This window comes from Sarcophilus harrisii, chromosome 2, assembly GCF_902635505.1.
Source record: "Sarcophilus harrisii chromosome 2, mSarHar1.11, whole genome shotgun sequence".
Taxonomy (NCBI): domain Eukaryota; kingdom Metazoa; phylum Chordata; class Mammalia; order Dasyuromorphia; family Dasyuridae; genus Sarcophilus; species Sarcophilus harrisii.
Window position 1 is genome coordinate 235,343,826 of NC_045427.1, and position 22,112 is coordinate 235,365,937.

The 22,112-nt window shown below is 35.5% G+C and overlaps 1 protein-coding gene across 1 annotated transcript in view; it reads left to right on the forward strand.

The window, feature by feature from the left end:
* Window positions 1-22,112, forward strand: part of VAPB (VAMP associated protein B and C) — a 65,149-nt gene that overhangs the window by 37,135 nt on the left and 5,902 nt on the right. Inside the window, exons 3-5 of the mRNA XM_031951686.1 lie at window positions 14,807-14,910; window positions 17,549-17,629; window positions 19,251-19,427. Of these exons, the coding sequence (XP_031807546.1) occupies window positions 14,807-14,910; window positions 17,549-17,629; window positions 19,251-19,427 (362 nt within the window). The remainder of the gene's footprint in view (window positions 1-14,806; window positions 14,911-17,548; window positions 17,630-19,250; window positions 19,428-22,112) is intronic.

Below are 22,112 nucleotides of genomic sequence, written 5' to 3' on the forward strand. Positions count from 1 at the left end.
GGAAAATATTAGATATTGGAGGGGATATGGTAAAACTAGTGCCCTTTTTGATGGGAGTTATGAACTGATCCAACTATTCTTGAGAGCAATTTGGAACTATGTCCAAAGTGCTAAAAACCCTTTGATCCAGCAATACTTTTCCTATTCTATATTCCATATTCCAAAGAAAGGGAAAAGGCCCTATTTATACAAAAATATTTGTAGTGGCTCTTTTTGTGGAAGCTAAGAATTGAAAATTGAAGGGATGCCCGTCAATTGGAATGGCTATACAAACTTTGATATATGATTGCAATGGAATATTATTGTGCTATGAGAAATGATAACCAGGATAATTTTAGAAAACCTAGAAAAACTTATATGAACTGATGCATAGTAAAGTGAACAGAACTAAGAGAACATTATACATGATAGCAGTATTGTCTGATGAAGAACTGAGAATAACTTAGATATTTTCAGAAATACAATAATAATCCAAGACAATCCCAAAGGATTAAAGCCTTCAGAGAAAGAATTGATGTTAGAGATAGCTAAGTGGTGCAGTAGATAGAGCAGCAGCCCTGAAGTCAGAAGGACCCGAGTTCAAATCTGGCCTCAGACACTTAATACTTCTTAGCTGTGTGACCCTAGGTAAGTCACTTAACCTCGATTGCCTCAGCAAAACAAAACAAATCAAAATCTGATATTGAATGAATACAGATAGAAGCATTTAATTTTTTACTTTCATTTTTTTCTTTTATTAGAATGTTATACAAAATGATTAACATGGAAATGTTTTACATAATTGTACATGTATATCCTATATCTGCTTATCATCTCAAGGAAGGGGGAAAAAAAAGGGATAGGATTTGTAACTCTTATTGTTAACGTAACGCTTTAAAATTAATATATATATATATATATATACACACACACAGTTGCTCTACAGGATCATGAAGTCACTCAGCCACTCAGCAACAACTAATTGAAAGATTCATTCATGTAGTGCAAATGTTCAGTGATTTCATGGACATTTGCTCCCTGAATTAATAGTGAGATTAATCAGGCTCCCTTTTCCCAGGTTTTCTACTCTCTTCTGCTGGAACTTTCTGGCAGATTTGGGCATCTAGATCAAAGTGGGGGGAAAAAAGAACAAGAAGGAAATAGTGTTTAAGAACCCAGGAAGTTTGGAACGAAGAGAGTTAGGGCCTTAGTCTCCTTGTTTCAGCTACTTAATCCAAATAGCCCTTTGTAAAGCATTCTTGTTGTCCAAATAGAATTTGAGCATAATCACCATCAGCAGATTAGAATTACTGATTTTAATAACCAGGTCCTTTATTTTACTCATAATAAAGCTGTAGGGAAAAGAGGGAGGCCAGAAACATGACTGTCCACTGCTGAATATTGTTCTTTAAAAGCCATTATATAATATGCATCTTTATAATTTTTCACTTCTGAGAAATCCAGCTATTTTGAAAGCCAAATTTTTAAGTAACCATTATTTTTAAAGCACTGTTTTTAGTGATGGGGCTCCAAAAACTCATACCCCATGGGTATGCATATAAAAGCACAAAATAGTTTGAAGAGGAAAGAGCATTAATTTTGGGGGTAAATCTAGGAAGACATCCCTGAGGAGTTAAGGATGGTAAGGATTTCAGGGCAGAGGACTCTATTATAGGTTTGAAGAAGACCTTGTATAAAAGCAAAGAGCAGAAGGGACAAGTCCAAAGAGAGGTCAGGTCAAGAGAGAGCAATAGAATAAAATTTGGAAATAGAAAGGGACTTCAGTGACCATCTATCCAACTCATATACCAAAGGAATCCCCCATTATAATATACCCAATAAGTGGTCCTCTACCCTTTGGTGGAGAACTTCTAAACTTTTAAGTCTTGAACCTTGATTTCTCTCACCATGTTAGCTTTCTCTCCAAGTATTGCTTCTTAACATCAATTATTTTGATAAGATTATACCATCTACCCCTTTGTCCAGTAATTGATAAAAATGTCAACACAGGACCAAGCACAGAGGTCCCTGGAGTACTTCTAGAGACCCTCTAGCCCCCCACCATATTGATATTGGACCCAAGGAACAAATATCCCTTGAATCCTGAATCCATCTGATTGCATTCTATTGCATATCTATCCAGAAGCTATCAAAGTAGCTTTAATTGAGATCATCTGCTATATAGATATGAGTGTTCAAGGAGCTGAAGACAGAAAAAGATAACCTGATTGAGCAATGGAAGGGTCATTAGTATCTTGGAGATAGCTGTTTCAATCTAGATCACTATAAAAATAATCATAACTTGAAAAGAAAAGTGAAGTGGGAAGAAGGACGTTTCATTTCAAGGGATCATTTAAGAAAGAATATTCCCTGGTGAATTAGAGAAAACATAAAGTACTACTTAATGCTGGGGTCTCAAAGAAAAGAGTCGTTGAAAACTCACAAATGAAAGGGAGGTTAGAAACCATCTAGGCCAGCTGACTCCTACTCTTTTACAGATAAAGCTGTGGGCCAGAGACAATAAGTAACTTTTGTATTACCTAGGTTTGCTGAACCCCAATCCAGCATTCTTTCAGTTGTTTTAGGCTGCCTATCAGATTTTATAGAAGGTGTTCACCATTTGAGAAATTCATGAATGAGAGGCAGTGGTACGTGGTGCATAGAGAGCCAGCCTTAGAAGTAGGAACCCTTGGGTTCAAGTCTCCTCTGACATGTACTATCTAGGTAACCTAGAGCCTACCATTTTTCTCAGTGCCTCAGACAACTGTCTAAGATTATGAGGGAGTTTCCTCATTGAGAGTTCCTTTATGCCACTGAAATCACAGATCTGTCCAGTCTCCCAAAATAGAAGAAATACTTGAATGACATCTTTAAAAGAAATAGATAGTCCCTCTACCTATAAAGATATATATTTTGTGCAATGCTATGTGTTAATTTATGCTATATAAAATATAATATAGAATTCTACTTGGTATTTATAGTATTGCTCTGATTAATAAAAGGAATGTTGCAGCATATGAGAAAGAAATGTCTGGAGCGTTGCTTTCCTCCCATTTCTGAAAGTCCCTGACATAAAGGAGTAGAGAGTATATGTGTATCTGTTACTCAAATTTATCATCTTTCCTAATTCTTTCTCCCTTTCCCAACCCATCCCTACTCCCAGGAGAATGGTGTTATCTGCTTGTCCAGCTGGCCAGGGGAACCAGACTTTGGGAATTCTATAAATCAGTGATGTGCTCTGGGGAAGCCAGGCTTCCTCGCTGTCAGGAAGCCACCAGAAACACTGTAAGGACTTCTCAACTTTCAGGAACTTGATATTAAAGGGAACTTAATTAATGCTTCAACAAAATTCAAGACCCATAATATCATATTACTTTGAACTCTAGAATGCCTTTCATTGAAGGCTTGTAAATCAGTTTTTGGCATTGGAGGGAGGGGGAAAAGAATAAATGAGCATTATTTGATTTTGTTTGTTTTTCCAAATGTTTCACATCACAAAATCAGGCATAAAGAATTTTGTTACCCTGTGAACCAGTTTTAAAATGTGCCCCTAGGTGAAATGCTGATTCCTGATCTTGGTCACTTGTGCCCATAATGTTTGGCCCCTGTAGTGGTGGTGATTTTGGTGTCTATCCATTCACATTCTGCCACACGTTTTAGGAAATGAAAAAGCCTAAATTAGGAAGTCTGCTAACTGGAATAGAAGCCGTGACCTTGGCTTCTTCATGTTACCCCTAGCATTAAACTTGGATTTGATTTACATTTGTGTGTGCATGTTTATATATATGTGGAGAGCACATGGCTTCTGATTTACAAAGTACTACATTGTCTCACTTAACCTCAGGTAGGGATTATAGTTGTCCCCATTTTATTGGTAAAGGGTCAGACTTGGAAAGCCTAGGTGATTGCCCATATCTTAAAGCTACCAAGGCATCAGACTGGTATCCTAGTCCAAGACTTTTGATTCCATCCAAGTCTCTTGTTTTTTCTACTATTTTACAGCAACCTATGTTTTTGGACCTCAGGAAAATGAGCACAATCAAGTCAATATAAGGAGGGAGAGTTTGAGTTTATTTGCTTTTTCCCCAAAGTCAGATTTTTTTAATTTAAAGCAAACAAAACTTGATAATCATTGCTGAATTGCTAAATGCCTTTTCTGTTTAGCTCTTAAGGACCCCAAAAAAGATATGCTTCCCTTCTATGCCCCAAAATTGGCAACAGAAAAAAAAAAAGTCTTTTGAGAGGCATTTTGATATCCTGTATTAAGAACTGGTCAGGCAGATTTGGGATCAGCCCCTTTAATCTGACACGTGATCATGTGACCTTAAGCAAGTCATTTCTCCTTTCATTGCTCCCCCCCCCCCCAAAAAAAAAAAAACTTTCTTAAGATTTTTAAGTTCCAAAGATGATATAGACCAACTTTGGAAGAAGAAGCAGTTTCTTCACCTAACAGTACCCTATATTAGTGAAATCACAGTACCTGTTCCTGCCCACTATTTTTCAAAACATAATGTGAGGAAATATTTTTATAATGGTCAGATTTTTTTAAGTTGTGACAAGCTATTAGATATGTTTATGACATTGCTTCTCAAGTGTAAGAGATTATCCCTTCTACCACCACCTTTACCCCATTCATAATACAAACCATGTCAGCCGACACATATAATAGGTAAAGTAGTAAAATTGTAGATCTATTGAGAATGCTCACATTTCTTGTAATATACCAAGTTTAACATTTTTTGTTACCATCTCTGAATTATGATTTCCCCAAAGCAGCCAGTGTTCTGTTATTTGCAGTTCAGTTTTACATTTTAGTTGTACATGGATTTCCCAAAGGAGGAAATTCAGAATATGAGAAAGAGGAGAAAGAGAACAACTATACTTTATTCTGGGATCCCAAGAGTTAAAAAATTGTTGGAGATTTTGTCTTTTTTTTTTTTAAGCCTATTGTTGAATTGTGTTTTAAAATTAAATTCATAGAATTGAAGGTGAGCATAAGGCTGTCTTATTTGATCTTTTAAAATTATATAATTAATATAAAGTATTCCCAAACATAGCCTGAGGAAGAAAGCAGCAGCTCTTTCTCTCGGAATGATGACTTTGATCAATTAGTGTAATTAGAGTGTTATTTGCAGCTTATAATTTATCCCCTTGAGACTTTGCTGATTCCACGTATTTGGCTACTTGGTTGATCTGGAGTGGCCAGTCTTGGACACTGGCCTTTTACAAAAAGTGCCAGAGATCTGAGTGTGCTATAGATGATCGGGAATTCATTTATCAGGGGGAGAAAAAGTGCTGATAGTAAAAGCAGAATTTGGGAAGTTTTATCTTTTTCCCCAGCCACATTTTTTTTCTTAATCTTTCCATAGATAGAATTTTCTTTAAAGTCTGGTAGAGACAGTAGGCAATAGAAGATTTTAATAAACTTAACTGTATCACTGTCAGAGAAGAGCAACCCACACTGGTGCTTGAAAAGCTTATTTGATTTGACTTTGACCAGAAAAAAATCAATTAATTGTGTGTTTGTTTTTAAAAGTATCCATTCTGTTCCCTATCAGTGTTATTCAAGCTCTGTAATACAAAGCCAAGACCTCCAAAAAGGTAACATAATAGAATTCCTGAAGTACATGCCCCTTTAATTATGAGCCCTTCATTCAAATCTGTTTATTTCTAATTTCCACATAGTTCAAATAATTATGGTTGTGTAATTTCTTACCCACTAGCAAATTTGAAAATGAAGTAGCCACTGAAAGTAAAAAGTGACAAGTCTCATATTGAAAAAAACAGGGGAAAAAAAATAAATAAACCCTTAAATTGTAGCTGTCTGAGGCCATTTAAGTAAGCAAAACAATATGTATATATCTGGTATGAAGTGTCACGTAAGATGGCTGATTTGGTGTGAACCCTAAAGGACAGAAAGATAGATATATAAAACAGAGAATTTATATTTGATCATAGAGGCAATAGGGAGCCATTACAGTTTGAGTGGAAATTTGAAGAACAAAGTCAAACCTGTACTTGAGGAAAATCCAGGTAGTCCTAGGTGGAGAATGGACTGAAATGAGATGATACTTTGGAGGCAAAGAAACTATTAGAAAACCACTGCAATAGGCCAAGAATAGTTAGGGTGTGTGTAGAAAGGAGAGACTAGTTAAAAGATACAAAGTACAATTTGAAAATGAGTCAATAAGTACTGACTGAGGGTAGTGTGAGGGATAGCTCAGAGGTGTAGGAATCACGAAAAATATGAGTAAGGGAAAAGAAAGAAGATTGATCAGACCAAAATGAGAACCAAAAAATTGTAAAACTAAAAAGCAAAATTGGATAAAGAGTGGATCCAAATTGTTGACAACCTTACAAAAGCTAGGCATAGTTGTTTTTAAATAATAACTGTATTTTCAAAATATATGCATAGTTTTCAACATTCACCCTTGCAAAACCTGGTGTTCCAAATTTTTCTCCCTCCCTTCTCCCCACGGTCCTCCCCTAGACAGCAGACAATCCAATATATATTAAACATGTGCAATTCTTCTATACATATTTCCACACGTGTCATGCTACACAAGAAAAATCAGATTAAAAAGGAAAAAAAGAAAAAAAAGCAAGCAAACAACAGCAAAAAAAGGTGAAAACACTATGTTGTGAGCCACATTTAGTCCCTACAGTCCTCTTTCTGGATGTAGATGGCTCTCTATCACAATCATTTAGAATTGTCCTGAATCACCTCCTTGTTGAAAAGATAGGCATAGTTGTTTAGATTTAATGTAATGGGGAGCCATTTGCAGGTTCTTGAATCCGAAAGAAAGTGATATTTTAGGAAGATTAATCTTAGATGGGTTGGAGGAATCAGTCAAAAGCAGTTGTAGAAATCCAGATACAATCCAGATATAAAGAGAGAAGCACCTGGATTAAAATGCTGGTGATGAAAATGTAAAGAAAAGTAGTAATGTGAGAGCTATTTTAGTAGTGTACCGCATCACCTACTTTATATTTTTGGTCATTGAACAAGTTTTTGTCACTTGCTTAGTTTCCTTTGGTTATTTTATTTGATCAAATCTTAATTTCTTATAGACTTACTTTGGTTTTTGAAAATAGATATATTCTGAGTTACTTTTGTTCCTTTGAAAGAAATTCTACAGGTACTCTATAACAAAATCTTACTTGATAATTTTTATTTAAACACTATATAGCAAAGATATCAGTTGGATAAGGATTGTCCCAGAATCATCACTCTACTGAAGTTAATAGTAGCTGATATTCATGCAAAATTTATAAAATGCTTTGCACACATATTGGCATTTCACCTACAAAACAAACTTGTAAGTATTTACAGGCATTCTCATTTTACAGATGAAGAAACTGAAGCTCATGAAAATATATTTTACTTCTCAGACAGCTAGTATATTGAAATTGAGACTTGAACCCGCAATGCCTCCTCTCACACCACATCCAGTTCTTTTTCCTACAGCATGCTGAGTAGTACAGTGGATAGAGGACCAAGTCTAGAATGTGACCTCAAACACGTACTAGCTCTGTGACCCTAGACAAGTAATTTAATCCTCTTTACCTTGTTTTCTTGATCTGGAGAAGGAAATGGCAAACCACTCCGGTATCTTTGCAAAAAAAAAAAAAAAAAAAAAAGTCCCAGATGAAAGCATGAAAAATCAAACAATACTGAAATGACTGAACAACAACAGCAATCTGTCTGACAATGTGTCTCAATTAATACCATAGCATTAAGTACCTTTTGATCAGTTAGGATAGGTTTTGTGAACACATTCTTGCTTTTTTATAGCCTGAAATGCAAGAGTCACATTTAAGTTGTCATAATTTACATGCATGCAGTTAAAAGAAGAAAGGATTGTGCTATTTAAATTTTAATGTTCTTTCTTACATAGTTCATGATACTAGATTATAAGTAGTGGATTTTGACATAAAGTAACAAAGGCAAATAATGTAAATTTGAAAATGTTACTTCTGTTGTTAAGCAAAAGATAGAGTACATTGAAAGATTCTGAAGTTTCAGGAAGTTTATATGGTTATTTGACCTCTTAAACTACATGTCACTCCTTCGATCAGGAGTCCCAAGAAAGAACCGTTAATGTTTCTGAATTAATCCTAAATATCTTTCTTTCTTTTTTACCCCCTGCAGTAACTTTAAATTTTCAGGGAGGGGAGAGTGGAATCCTAGAAGTTCACAGTCTTGCCACAATTTCCATTCATATTTTAAAGGTTTTTATATTGACATCCTTGTAACTCTATTATATGACATCTACATTTATATTTCATAAGTATTCTAATTCTGGGAGGGAAATCTGATACCCTCCTGCTGAGCTACTTGATAAGGTAATCTGTTACCATCAGCAACTGTTCACTCAAGAGTGCAATGTTCACATTCCAGCTCATTTGGAACCCCTAAGGCTGTAGAAAAGTTTCCCCCTTAAATTGCTAAATCTAGCTGTGCAAATTATAACATTTGATCATAGAGAGTTCAAGCTGAACCTTGGAGACCATCTGGTCTAGTGGTATTCATTTGTTGGTGGTGGTGGTGTGTTGTATTTTTTAATCAGTCCAGTTTTTTTCTTTTACTTTTAGAGTAGTAAAGTCTGCAAACATTAAAAACAGATTTGAGTCTTTGCCATCTTGCCACAGAGAGCACAGTACCTAGAAATGATTATCACAGAAAATTCAAAGCTTTTTTCTGTTTTGTTTTCTTTTCTTGTTTGTTTTTGTTGTTTTTTTTTATCTGTCACAAACATAGCTTAAGAAGCAAAACTGATTTAAATATATGATCCTGGTTTTAGAGTTAGAGGGGGTCTTAAGAACCTATCCCTCTTGTTTTGCAGGTAACAGAAAGGAGGCTTAGAGAAGTTAGGGACAGTGTCACCCAATTTTAGGAGAAGCAACTAGGATTATACAAGTCTCCTAGTTATGAACCCAATATTTCTTCCTTTACATTGGCCATGAATTGAAAACAGTGCGTTAAGACAGTCAAATGTCTGTGTTACCTAGTCAGTTATCAGGCAAAGAAGGACAAAAAATTTGACTAGTTTGATTTTTTGTTTGGGATTGGCTCTGGATTCAAGAAGAGTTCCCAATATAGACTTTCTTTTCTTTTTTTTTCTTTTTTTTTTTTTTAATAGCTTTTTATTTACAACTTATATGCATGGGTAATTTTACAGCATTGACAATTGCCAAACCTTTTGTTCCAATTTTTCCCCTCCTCCCCTAGATGGCAGGATGACCAATACATGTTAAATATGTTAAAGTATAAATTAAATACAAAATAAGTATACATGTCCAAACCATGATTTTGCTGTACAAAAAAAAAATCGGACTCTGAAATAGTGTACAATTAGCCTGTGAAGGTAATCAAAACTGCAGGCAAAAATATAGGGATTGGGAATTCAATGTAATGGTTCTTAGTCATCTCCCAGAGTTCTTTCACTGGGTGTAGCTGGTTCAGTTCATTACTGCTCCATTGGAACTGATTTGGTTCATCTCATTGCTGAAGATGGTCCATCAGAATTGGTCATCATATAGTATTGTTGTTGAAGTATATAATGATCCCCTGGCCCTGCTCGTTTCACTCAGCATCAGTTCGTGTAAGTCTCTCCAGGCCTTTCTGAAATCATCCTGTTGGTCATTTCTTATCGAACAATAATATTCCATAATTTTCATATACCACAATTTATTCAGCCATTCTCCAATTGATGGGTATCTACTCATTTTTCAGTTTCCGGCCACTACAAAGAGACCTGCCACAAACATTCTTGCACATACAGGTCCTTTTCCCTTTTTTAAGATCTCTTTGGGATATAAGCCCAGTAGAAACACTGCTGGATCAAAGGGTATGCACAGTTTGATAACTTTTTGAGCATAGTTCCAAATTGCTCTCCAGAATGGTTGGATTAGACTTTCTTCTTAAGACTGGTTTGAAGCTCAACAGGTAACTTTGGAGGAACGAGAAAAAAGGGAGGGCCTTCTAGTAGCAATAGGGAATGACTTTGAGGACCCTCTCCCCATATGTTTCTAATGCTTGCATCCAGATTCAGAAACTTTGAGTTGTCTTTACCTTTTCCTCTCCCTTAATTTCATTTCAAATGAAAAGTCCTTTGTTAAACCTACTTCCATATCAGCCTCATCATTTCAACTATTAAAATAGCCTTTTCATTAGACTCCTTGTCTCCATTTTCTCCTCTCCAGTCTATTCTTCACATGGTAACCAAGTTTTAGTCTTATAACATAGGTTTATCTAAGCACCATTCCTACTTAAAAGTCTTCAGTGGTTCTTAATTTCCTTTAGGATAAAATACACATCAAAGGCTGTCAAAAAATTATATATAAAATATAGCTCCCACTTTTCATTCTTTAAAACAAAATTTTTCTGTTATTCCAAACTTGGCAAACATTGGAATAAATGTACATTTCTACATACAGCAAACTGGGGAAAATGTATTGTCTGTAAACTTAGGCATCTCCATTACATAAAGCTTGTATTTCTTCTCAAAATAACATAATCTCAACACAGTATCAAAGCTGTCTTTCTCTCTTTCTCTGAACCACCCTCTTTTCTATGCATATTAAAAAAAAAATTCTTCAAAGGGGTGTGTGTGTGTGTGTGTGTGTGTCTCTATCCCTTTCCCTCCTTCCATCTCATTACTGGTAGTTCCCCACTGGGGGAAACAATTCTTATAACAAATAGGATTAATTAAGCAAAACAAATACTTATGCTGACCCTGTCCAGAAATGAATGTCTCAATCTAGACTCCAGTACCCCCACCTTACTCTCAGGTGATAGATAACATTTCACATAATTTTCCAGCTTTATTTTCTGTTCCAGTCAAACTAGTCTGTTAGCTATTTCCTGAATGTGACATTCCATCTCCACCTCCCTGTGGTTTCTCAGAAGTAGTTCCCTATATCCACAATTGTCTCACTTCATCTGTGTATAATATCTGCCTTTTAAAATAAAATTGAGATGTCCTTTCAATGAATGAATATAATTAAGTGCTTACTATGTGCTAAGCACTATGCAAGATGGTGAACATATGAATAGAAAATTGAGACATACCCTGCTCTCAGAAAGCTTACATTCTAAATGTCTGGGACCTGCCTTGATTCTCCTCCCCTCTCTTTCCCTACCCCCACTCCCTCCCCTTCACCCCTCCTCCCCCTTACCACCCCATTCACTTCTCTTCACCCACCTCTCCCTCTCCCCACACACAGACAAACTCTGTGTTTATTTATTCTGGCAGTCATTCAACTTCTCAGTACTCTAGACAGCTCTAAGGATGTAAGTTGCTCAGAAAATGCTGGTCTCCATCAATAGTTTTCTCAAAAAAAAAAAAAAAAAAGGATCATTTTACTAATTCATTTCTAGTACTTTTGGGTGTTTATCTGGTCTGTCTGTGCATCTGCCACTGAATCAGTTGAATTGAGCAAACATGTGTTATTCCCTTTTGTGTTGAAGGGGAGGTGAAAAAAATAAAAATTACAGATTTCTTTAGCTTGGGTTTTCTGGAGGAAATGTGATATATTCAAAACATAATACAAGGCAGTGAGGAAAAAGACAAGATCTAGGAAAATTGGGGGGGGGGGGACATTTTCAGCTAAAGATAACAGGCAAAGCTTTTTTCATGGAAGAAATGGTACCTGATCTGAGCTCCAGGCATTGGTAGGAAGGGAGAAGATATTTAATCAACTTGTGTGAAGAATGTAAGGAAGTTAAAGGCAGAAGTTCTAGTTGGAGAGTAGCTTGTAATTTGTTATGACCAGACTAGAGAGAACATGAAGGAAACTAAAGCAAAATAAGGCTAGAAAGATGATCAGGAAAGGAGCATAGGATCTTATACATAGTAATAAAGGGTTATTAAACTGATTTGGATTAGGGCCCTAATTATGGAAGTAACTTTATATTATATCTACTAAGAAGCCACTGAATGTTTATGAGCAAGGGAGTGTCTGAGTCAGACTTATTCATTAGGAATTGGAAGATGAAGGAAAGAATTTTATTTGGGGGTTAAAGGAGTTCAACTCTATAGCCAATCTATCACTGGCAACAGGAATCTCAGGGCAAGCTCTTACTATTGGTTTTAGGTGAGAGACTGAAAAAAAAAAAAAAACATCCTAACTTGTGGGTGCCAGCAGTGACCTTCAACACATGGAAATTCTTTCCATTCAGGTATTCAAGCTACCAGTAAAAAGTGTAAGAGCAAAAACATACTTAGGAAATTGCAAGAACTAAACACCAGGTATGAAGGCCTTTCATTCTTCAGTGACCTCCCTTGATCTACTGCTTATACACAGAATGAAAGTATTTTTCTTAGCATTTTGTTTTTTTCAGCTGGATTGGGGCATTCAGGGACTTATCTTATAAAAGGTTTACTTTCTAAGATAACTGATTTTTCCCCTTCATCTGCTGCTCAATCCTTGTCCAAAAAAAGAATATCCAAACTGCTTAGTATTTTCTTCTTACAGGGTTTTTCATAGCAAAGAGCACACTTGATTGAACAGTGTTAGGAATATACCAAGAATAATTTGAAAGACTAAAGTTTTGTAGTCCACAAACATTCAACAAATGGTTAAACCTCTACTATATATGTGGGCCATAGTGGGATGGTGGTAGAAGTAGAATATGTCCTTACAGAACATTTCTAATCAAGTTGGGAGCAAACACATGAATATGTCATACTTAGTACTGAATAAGATAATAATTGTAAAACTTCTTAGCATAGTGCCCAGCACAGTAAGCACTACGTAAATATTAGCTATTGTCAAGTTAAAGCATTGGGCATAAGAAAAAAGGGTGGCAAGAGGTCTGGGAAGAAAGATCTACACTCATTGAAATGGATCTTCGAAGGCTTTGTCTATAAAAGGTAGCACTTTGAGTTGAATTTGAAGAATAACACAAGTAAAGGAGGTTGTAGAGAGAATAATAGAGGAGCTGGAATTTAAACCTAGGCCTTTTGATTCCTAATGTTTCCTCTCCTGCCTTCATTGTGGAAAAGAAAACTCTGCCTTTACAGCAAGCATGAAAGTGACTAATAAGGTTTAAGTCTCTATCGTGCATCATTCCATAAGAAATGAGGTTTATATGAAGTATCAATCAAGCATTTATTATTCTATCAGTTATGATCTCTGTACTAACTTAAGTGAAATAATCCACGAACCCAATATTCAAGAAGCTGTGGAACCACTTTCTTGAAATCTTACTTCTTTCATACTTAATGTGAGAAAATTGAACAAAATGGGATAAGGGTTATGTTTTTTCTGACATCTGTGATTTATGAAAAAAATAAGGTGAAGCAGCCTTGAAATATATTTATATTTATTTATTTTTCTCAGAGAAAAAAATGACTTTTAAAATAAATACATGTGTTGAATACAATATTATTTGCTTAAGAGAGGGTGTCATTTGGGTTAGCTACAACCATGTTATGGCAGAATTTTCTTCCATGTACTTATTTTGGGGGATATCATTTTGGGGGGAGATCTACCTACACTATACCACATTGATATAATAAACCCTAGCTATCAAATATTGCTTTGGAGTGTATACTAGACAAGATTTTCTTATGGAAAGAAAATTTCTTGTTTTCTATTTTCTTTTTCTTTACCATGTGATCTTTGTTAGATAATAATTTATTGACATGAATGAAGTCCTTTTTCCTAAAGAGTAGGATTCATGAACCCAGTAATTTAATGGTAAGGAGAAATTGCTTTCCCCTGAAACACAAGGCTATGCAAGGATCAATGTTGAAAAATTATCCGTGCATATGTTTTGAAAATAAAAAGCTTTAAAGAGAGAGAGTGCTTTCTTCTCAGGAGTAATAAAGGTATGTTCCTTGGGTCAGAATTCCAAAGAGAAGAATGGGTATATAAATACTACTATTAAGGTAGTTTTTCTTTCTTGGCTTTTATATTATTTGTTGCTCTTGCTTAATCTTTTCTGCCATTTATGACCCCATTTGGGGTTGTTTTGGCAGATATTGAAATGGTTTGCCATTTCTTTTTCTAGATGAGGAAACTGAGGCAAATAGGGTTAATTGACCTGCCTAGGGTCACAAAACTAGTAAGTGTCTGAGACCAGATTTCAAATTCAGGAAGTCTTCCTGACTCCAGCCTATTCCATTGCTGCCCCCTTAGTACTTAAATTAAGCATTCTCTTGGGAGAAAGGAGCCATCATGGAATTTAAATCTAAAATGCTTTTCAAAATTCCTTACATTTAAACCTTAATCATGGGATTTAGAGTTGGAGGAGATCATTGAGGGCTTTCTTATCCTACCCTTTTCATTTTACATTTGGGAAAGCAAAATCTCAGAATTTGTCTTTCCCATTGTCATTCAGATGGTTTTATTTCCTTAACACTTCTCTCTGTCCCTTCATCTATGAAATGAAAATAATCAGATTTGCCCTCCTTATCACACAGGGTTATTGGAATGCCTAAATTAGATGCATATAAAAGCAATGTTAAATGTTAGGAAGAAATAGAAATTGAATCTTTGATTTCATTGATTTAGGGACTCCCAATGATTGATCCTTTCTATAGTATTAGGGAGTTGCCTAAATCACTAAAAGGTTAAAAAAAATTGGTCAGGGTCACCTAATGACCAACTTTATTCATCGTGCCAAAAAGCTTCTGAGATGTATAAAGTACTATGCAAATGTAGATACTTTGAAGAATTGGTGATTTCATCTTCTCTTAGATTCCCCCTTTTTCCCCCCAATTAAAAAATGTATATGGGATTCCTTTTTACTGTTGCTATTATCACATGGTCAAAATACTGTGTCTAATTTAATCTAATGAAATACTTTCTTCCTCAGTGATGCTACAGCCTTTCGATTATGATCCTAATGAGAAAAGTAAACACAAGTTTATGGTTCAATCTATGTTTGCTCCGACTGACACCTCAGATATGGAAGCAGTAGTAAGTACTGAAAATACATCTTTCTCTTTATTTTTTTTCCCTAGGAATTTAAAAAAAAAAAAAACTAAACCTGCCTAGGCACAGCTTTGTGTCTGCATTCTTTAAAAAAAAATAACAATAATAATAATAAATCATTTAGATATAGTATTTTTTTTAAGTTTTTAGATTATATTCTGGTGTTTCCTAAAATTTATAATTTCTTATCTTTTCCCAAAAAAGATATGGGGAGCCCCATAGATCCTGGCACTTTGAATGGTCACTTTTTTTTTTTCCATCATGAATCTAGGGACCTAGACCTTTTCAATTTTTACCCTCAGTCCTCCAATTTTGTTTTCAGCATAATAACTAATATTTAACTGTCTCGTTTGAATAAGGATATAGTAGCAAATTACTTCCCATATGTTATCAATATATTTTCTGTTTCATGCATAATCATCTTTTTTATTATACTATGTTATGAAGGGGAAAGAAAGCATCCACGGAATCTGAGCAAATTGCCTAATAAAAGACAGACTTACCATCTAAGGGATGAGAAAAGACTCACATAGACAGGTGCCATTCTGTCCACACATTTGGGAAAAATAGAAGAGGTGCGGAGTTACAAATTATAAAAGGGAGATCCTCATTCAAGGGAACAAAATGTAATCAAAGAAGGCCATCCCTTTAGAAGGGGACATCTGGTCACCTTAGGATAAACAGATGCAACAAATTATATGTCCCACAAAGCTTTCAACACTTTACAGCCAGCCAACTAAAAATAGAACAGTGGGTTCATCCAGGGAATGGAGACAGGCTAATTCAGTTATCTCCTTGTCATTGACTTAAATTATCCTTCATAAATATATCTATTTATAGATAGATCTATCTATTCTACAGACTACTCCCACATGTAGCCCACTCTATGTGTATCCATGTAGCATTTCCATTCATATCTTCATCAAAATACAAGTGGCCGGCAGAATCCTGGTTTAACCCGTGATACATTGTAATTGGAAACTTTAGATGATTTCATGTTGAGATAAATTAAAGACGAGTTCATCACATGTAGCTTCATTAACAAGAAGTCCCTCAAGTACTTTACCTTTTACTGGTGCATTATTGGACTGAAGTTTATGATTATCTTTATTTAGGTTAATTGGGGTGTTTAAAACTGTTTTTGTTTGGAGTCTTCTCCCTTTTGCTTTGAAATGTATTTTTTACTTTATTTAACAAATCATTCTATCTAGGAGTGATAATAAAATGAGTTTTTATTCCTTGAATGTTTCACTAGCAATTAGCAGCAGGGAGGGAGCTCAGCCTAGCCATGTCCTAAAGTTATAAGGGGAAGGCAACCTAAAATTTAAATCTTTCAGTGAATTATTTTCACCTAAATAATTTTGGTTTAATTGATATAGTAGAAAAGGGCATGGTGTAAAAAGTAACTTAATTTTGTTCTCTCAACCTAGAGTTTCCTGACTGATTTTGTTAGAGAATTGCTTTTGGGTTTGAAATGTATTAATGGAACCCAAAGATGCTGCTCCATTAGCACCAGGAGTGTGAAATACCTTTTAGGTTATAGCAAAAAGCATATTTTTTTTCAATATAAAATAAATTAAGACTAATTTCCAAGGGCAGCTAGATGGTGAAGTGGATAGAGCACCAGCCTTGAAATCAGTAGCACCTGGGTTCAAATTTGGCCTCAGACACTTAATACTTACTAGCTATGTGACCCCGGGCAAGTCACTTAACCCCAATTGCCTCATTCAAAAAAAAAAAAAAAAAAAAACAACTAATTTCATACAAAGACTACTAGATCTGTTCCACTTGACTCTGGGAGGAAGCATAATCTTTAAGGGGCATTGGTTTGTGATTAGGCTCAAAACAATGGAGATTTAGGAGTTAACAAAAAACATTTCTTTGCTGTCATCAGCTGGTTGTGTTTCTACTCTTCCAAGTTACTCACACTTGCTACCAGTATCTCACCTTTATGTCTTAATGATGTACCTACTTCTAAGTACATCAGTAACCTTCTCTGACATCATCACCATCATGCAAGATGTCCTGCTCCCACTTAGAAATGATAGTCTTCCTTTTTGTTCCCCTTTGTTTTATATCTCCTTTGTTTGTATACTCCATACCTGGCCTATTATCTTCAAACTTAAGAAAGATAAAGCCTTTCCTTCTCTTCTACTAAAATAATTGATCACCAGCATTGAACTCGTAGAACCCTTCTCTTACATCCTATGAAATACCAGGATTCTTGGCATAACATGCTAACAGAGCAAAAGAAAGGTAAATGTTATCTATCTCTATAGGTATTAAAGTGTTTACTAAGTACTATATAATTTGAAAAGATTTTCTCTTTGCTACTGCAGTCTTTTCCCTAAGATTTGTATCCGCCCCCTGAAGGAATATTTATACTAAATTACGAAAATTTTAAGACATATGAGGCTTTGAAATTTATGTTTATATTATGATAAATTAATTTGTTTGATTTTATGGGTCTTTTTATTACAGACTTCATTACATTTATTTTTAAAGTCTTCAGTTGGGCTTTTACATTAGGTGTATTTTTTCTGAAACTGTTATAGGAAGAAAGTCCTAATTCTTTTCCGAGTAGCTTTATTATGTCCTGATTCTCAAATTTAAATTATTTTAGTGGAAGGAAGCAAAACCAGAAGATCTTATGGATTCAAAACTTAGGTGTGTGTTTGAATTGCCAGCAGAGAATGATAAACCGGTAAGTACTTTTGTGAAGTTAATGATAGATTAATGCGTCAGGCTGATTCTTGTTCACATACTATGTCTACCACAAAATTAGGATTTCATTTGGTACATTATTTCCTTCCTCTAGCTGATTTCTAAAGAAATTAAATTGAAGTCAACAAATAAGTGAGATTTTATGCAAGTCAGCTTTGGAAAACTTTAACTTTTCCTTCTCAGGAAACTAGTATTGACAGGATGTTACATTATGTGTTGAAGTTTAAGGGTAAAAATATTAAAATAGTGAAAAAAGTAATTTGCTACCTTGATTGATAAAGAAGATCTGGGGAGCCACAGAGTGAGTCTGACCTGATGCTGGTCATCTGGAAGGTCCAGTGGCTTTTCCTTCACCACCACTCCTTATGTCTTTATCTCAGCTAAATTTTTCTGTCCAAATACCTGCTTTTGAGGCTTGAGTTAAGTGTGTGAATTTTGGTAGATAATTTTTTTTTTCTTCCAAGCTATCATAACATACTTTTAAAAACATTAAAATCAGAAATATTAACCTGGTTTCAAGTTCCCTCACCATCCTGACTGCTCTATTCTTGCCATATTTCAGCTTCTCATAGTCCCTACTAAAATGTACCAATCTTAAACCATATTTTAAACGTGCAGAATAAGAAGCATCATGATACAGTGGAAATTGCTGCCATGGCCATCAAAGGAATTCTACCTCGATTTTCTCATCCACAAAATGAAGAGGTTATGTTTGATGGCCTCTGAAGTCCCTTTTTTCCTCTAGATTCCTATAATACCACTGAGGGTAGATGATGGAAGAAGTTAACCTATTAGAAATTATTACCAATTACTATCTAGAGGTAAGGAGCAGATGTTCCTTAATTTTGTTGCAGTAATAGAGAGTTAAGTCTTTCATCTGTACCACCTTCATTTATGGTATTTCAGTGATCTATTCCTTGAATCAACTCAGTACTTCCTCTTGGCAAGATCATCAACCTACTTCTTGGAACTGCTAATTATTATTTGTTTTTCATCCTCTCAGTAAATATACTGAACAGGGATGTTAGGGGACTCCTTGGCCCTGCTACTCACTAACTAGCTGTTTGACTTGCAGTGTTCATTTCCCCCTCTATGAACTTTAATTTTCCTTCATCTATTAAGAGAGTTGAAACTAGATGACCTCCAAGGTCTCTTCCAGCTCTAAAATTCTGTGCTTCAATAAAATAAATCACCTTCTCTCCAACCCTGTCCTTTGTCTAATCATTATGGAGACTTTTCCCAGATTTTTTCCCCCCCATAATCACTTGTCATCAATTCTTCCTCAGCTTATACATTTATGACATCCCAATTTTTCAAAAGCAGGAATTTGATAGTATATTGTACTTTTTCTCCATGCTGTGAAATATTAACCTCAGCATGATTTCCTTCTTTAGTCTTAACTATAATTTCTTGGGTCCAATTGCCTATAAAATGAATATTAAAATACTGACTGGCTAAAATGCAACATTTTACATGATCCATTTGATACTTTATCACATGGATGAAATTCTACCATGTGCAACTTTTGCTGAGAATTTTGCTTTCCCCCCTCCCCAAGTCTTTTTAGTCTGACAGTTTTTCTCTCATTTACTTTTGAGCAGCATGATGTAGAAATAAATAAAATTATGTCCACAACGGCAACAAAGACAGAATCATCTGTTATGTCTAAATCTATAAGTTCTTCTTTGGATGATACTGAAGCTAAGAAAGTAATGGAAGAATGTAAAAGGCTGCAAGTAGAAGTTCAGAGGTTACAGGAGGAAAACAAACAATTTAAGGTAAAAGAGGGTTTTCTGACATTCTCCTAGTGGGTGAGCACAGACCTTCTTTGCTTTGGAAAATACAGGGAACAGTTGTTCAGTTCAGCTAATGTTTGCTGAATGCCTGTGATGGGCAAGGTAGGGAATTGGGGGTGGGGGTGGGGTTTCAAAGATTAAATCAGACACATTCCCTATCCTAAAGGAATGTATGGTCTGTTTGAGGGGAGGAGATATGGGATAAGACAGATAATGGCCTAATGGCCATAAAAGTAAAAGTCCTCTAAGAATGGCAGCACATGCTTTGGAAAGAATGCTGGATTTGGAGCAAATCTCATTCCTGCCATTTGCTACCTTTGTGACTTTGGGCAAGTCCCTTAGCTGCCCTATTTCCTTATATGTACAATGAGGGGATTGGGTTAGAGGCCTCTAAGATCCTCTCTAGCTCTTAAATCTATGATCCTAAATGTGTGAGAGAGAAAATGCCGGAGAGCTTGCCTGAGAGAACTATGTCTTCTTATAGGAGGAAACATTATTGCCCAACACAATGGTAGAGCACACCATATAATTAATATTCAACAACGGTGAAGCCTTTCGGACACAAATCTTTCAACCAAGGTTTTGTGGAGGATATTATACTAATTAAACGTCTCAGATACTATGAGTGTTGTTGCAGGAATGGTGTGGATTTTTTTTTTAAGTTAAAACTTTTAAATCTTATTCATGATCTCCAAAGTTGCAACAGTTTCTCATTTCACCTATTTTTTTTTTCCTTCTTTGGCACAGTCCTCTCCATAGGGGACCACTCCTTCCTTTCATCTCAGGGCTAGGAAAAAGGGGTTGGTGTCCTTGCTTCTGTCTCCAGACCACTCTCCTCCTCCTTTGACATCCATGCAGTTCATTTACACCATCCTCTTTCCGCGTTCTTGTTGCTCTCATCGTTGTTGGAAGTACCTACTTTCAGGTCCCTTCCTTAGCTTTCATAATGGTGTTACTACCTAGTCCTCTCCTCTTTCTCATACATCATGAATAGAGACTTCATTATCCATGTTTATGTGTTGTAATAACACCCAAACTACATAATTCCTCCACCTCCTTCAGTACAACCTTCTACTTCTCCACCCATGTAATATTCCACATGTGAGGCTGGTCATGAGTATTCTTCAGCTTTCCTAACTTTAATTCCTACCATTGGAACACAACATTCTAGCCTTTGAACTCTTTCTTTCCCTTACTCTGACTAATGGTCTTCTACATGGCTTCCTATCCCTGGACCTTTATTCTTTCAGTTTGTCATCTCCATTCTGGCTTCAATAGCTTCTAATACCTATCACATGATTTTTCTCTTTAATGATTCACTTTTCTTAAAACCCTTTGTCCCATTAAACTTCTGCTCTTCCTGTCTTGCTAATAATATTCAAACCAAAATAAAACTCACTGCATGATTTATCTGTTCTACTTCGTAATTGTTAAACAAAGTTTAAAAACTGCTCAGAGTAGCCCCTCTACCAGCTCAATAAATTTTGTTGTATCACCTCAGCTGGGTTGTTAACTATTGCCACACAATTCTTAAATTCTATTTCTCTCAACTACTTGTATCATTCCCAACAGCAATTGTTCTCTTAATCTGCTCCCACTTTTCCCTCAGCCCTTTCCCACTTAATTAACTATCGAACATCTAACCTCTTACTGTACTACACCAAGAAGATTGAGTCTGTCTTAAAGGATTGAGTATTGCTTTAACAGTTCCTCCTTAATTCTTCAAAATTTGTCCATATCATCATACCTGTTGTTTTCTGTTTCTCTCCTATTTCAAAGACAGAAGTATTCTTATTCATCACTAAGATTAATTCCTTTCTCTAAACTTTAGATTCCACATCCCTTAGGAACTTGCTCAAACTGTTATCCTCCTTCTCTCATGCATCTTCAGTTGCTCTCTTTCTACCAAACCTTCTCACTTTCCTATAAATATGGTTGTGTCTTCTCACTCCTAATAATCCTTCTTCCTGGTCTTTTCTATCACTATCTTTCCCCAAGAGTTAAACTTCTTGGAAAAAGTGATCTATACACAACTTCCTGTTTGTGCCATCTTCTCTGGCATTAGCACTTTTCTCAGTAGTTTCCAAGTTTTTAATTCCATTGACATTTTTTCCCCCATCATCCCCAGTAGCTTTGTATTTGTAGCTTTGATGCTATTGACCATTTTTTGCTTCTCAGTGCTTTTTATTGCTTTGTTTTTCCTTTCTTGAGGGGGTAACATATCATAGTGTATAGAGTAAAAAAATTTTGCCTTGGATCATTTATTTGTGTAATATTTAAGCCCTCTGAACAGCTGTTTCCTCAATTGCCCAATAAGTACACTCATACTTTTACTTTGCTCACAGTTTTTGTGATGCTCAAATGAGATAATAATCATGCGTGTGGATGTGGAGGGGTAGGGAGGGTAGAGGGATGAGAGTGGCATTTTGCAAACATCAGTTCTATTTCAGAGGCATTTTGCCTTTTGTTTCTCCTACTTCTTCAATAACTCTTTTTCTTCTTGATTAGTTTATTTCCCTAACCTCTTAAATTACATATTTCCAAATTTCTGTCCATGTCTCCTTTCTCTTATCTCTTTAAATTCTGTTCCTTGGTGATTTTATCTACTTTTACATGGTTTCCACAAGCATATCACCTCTAATTATTGACTCTAAGATACCCAAATGC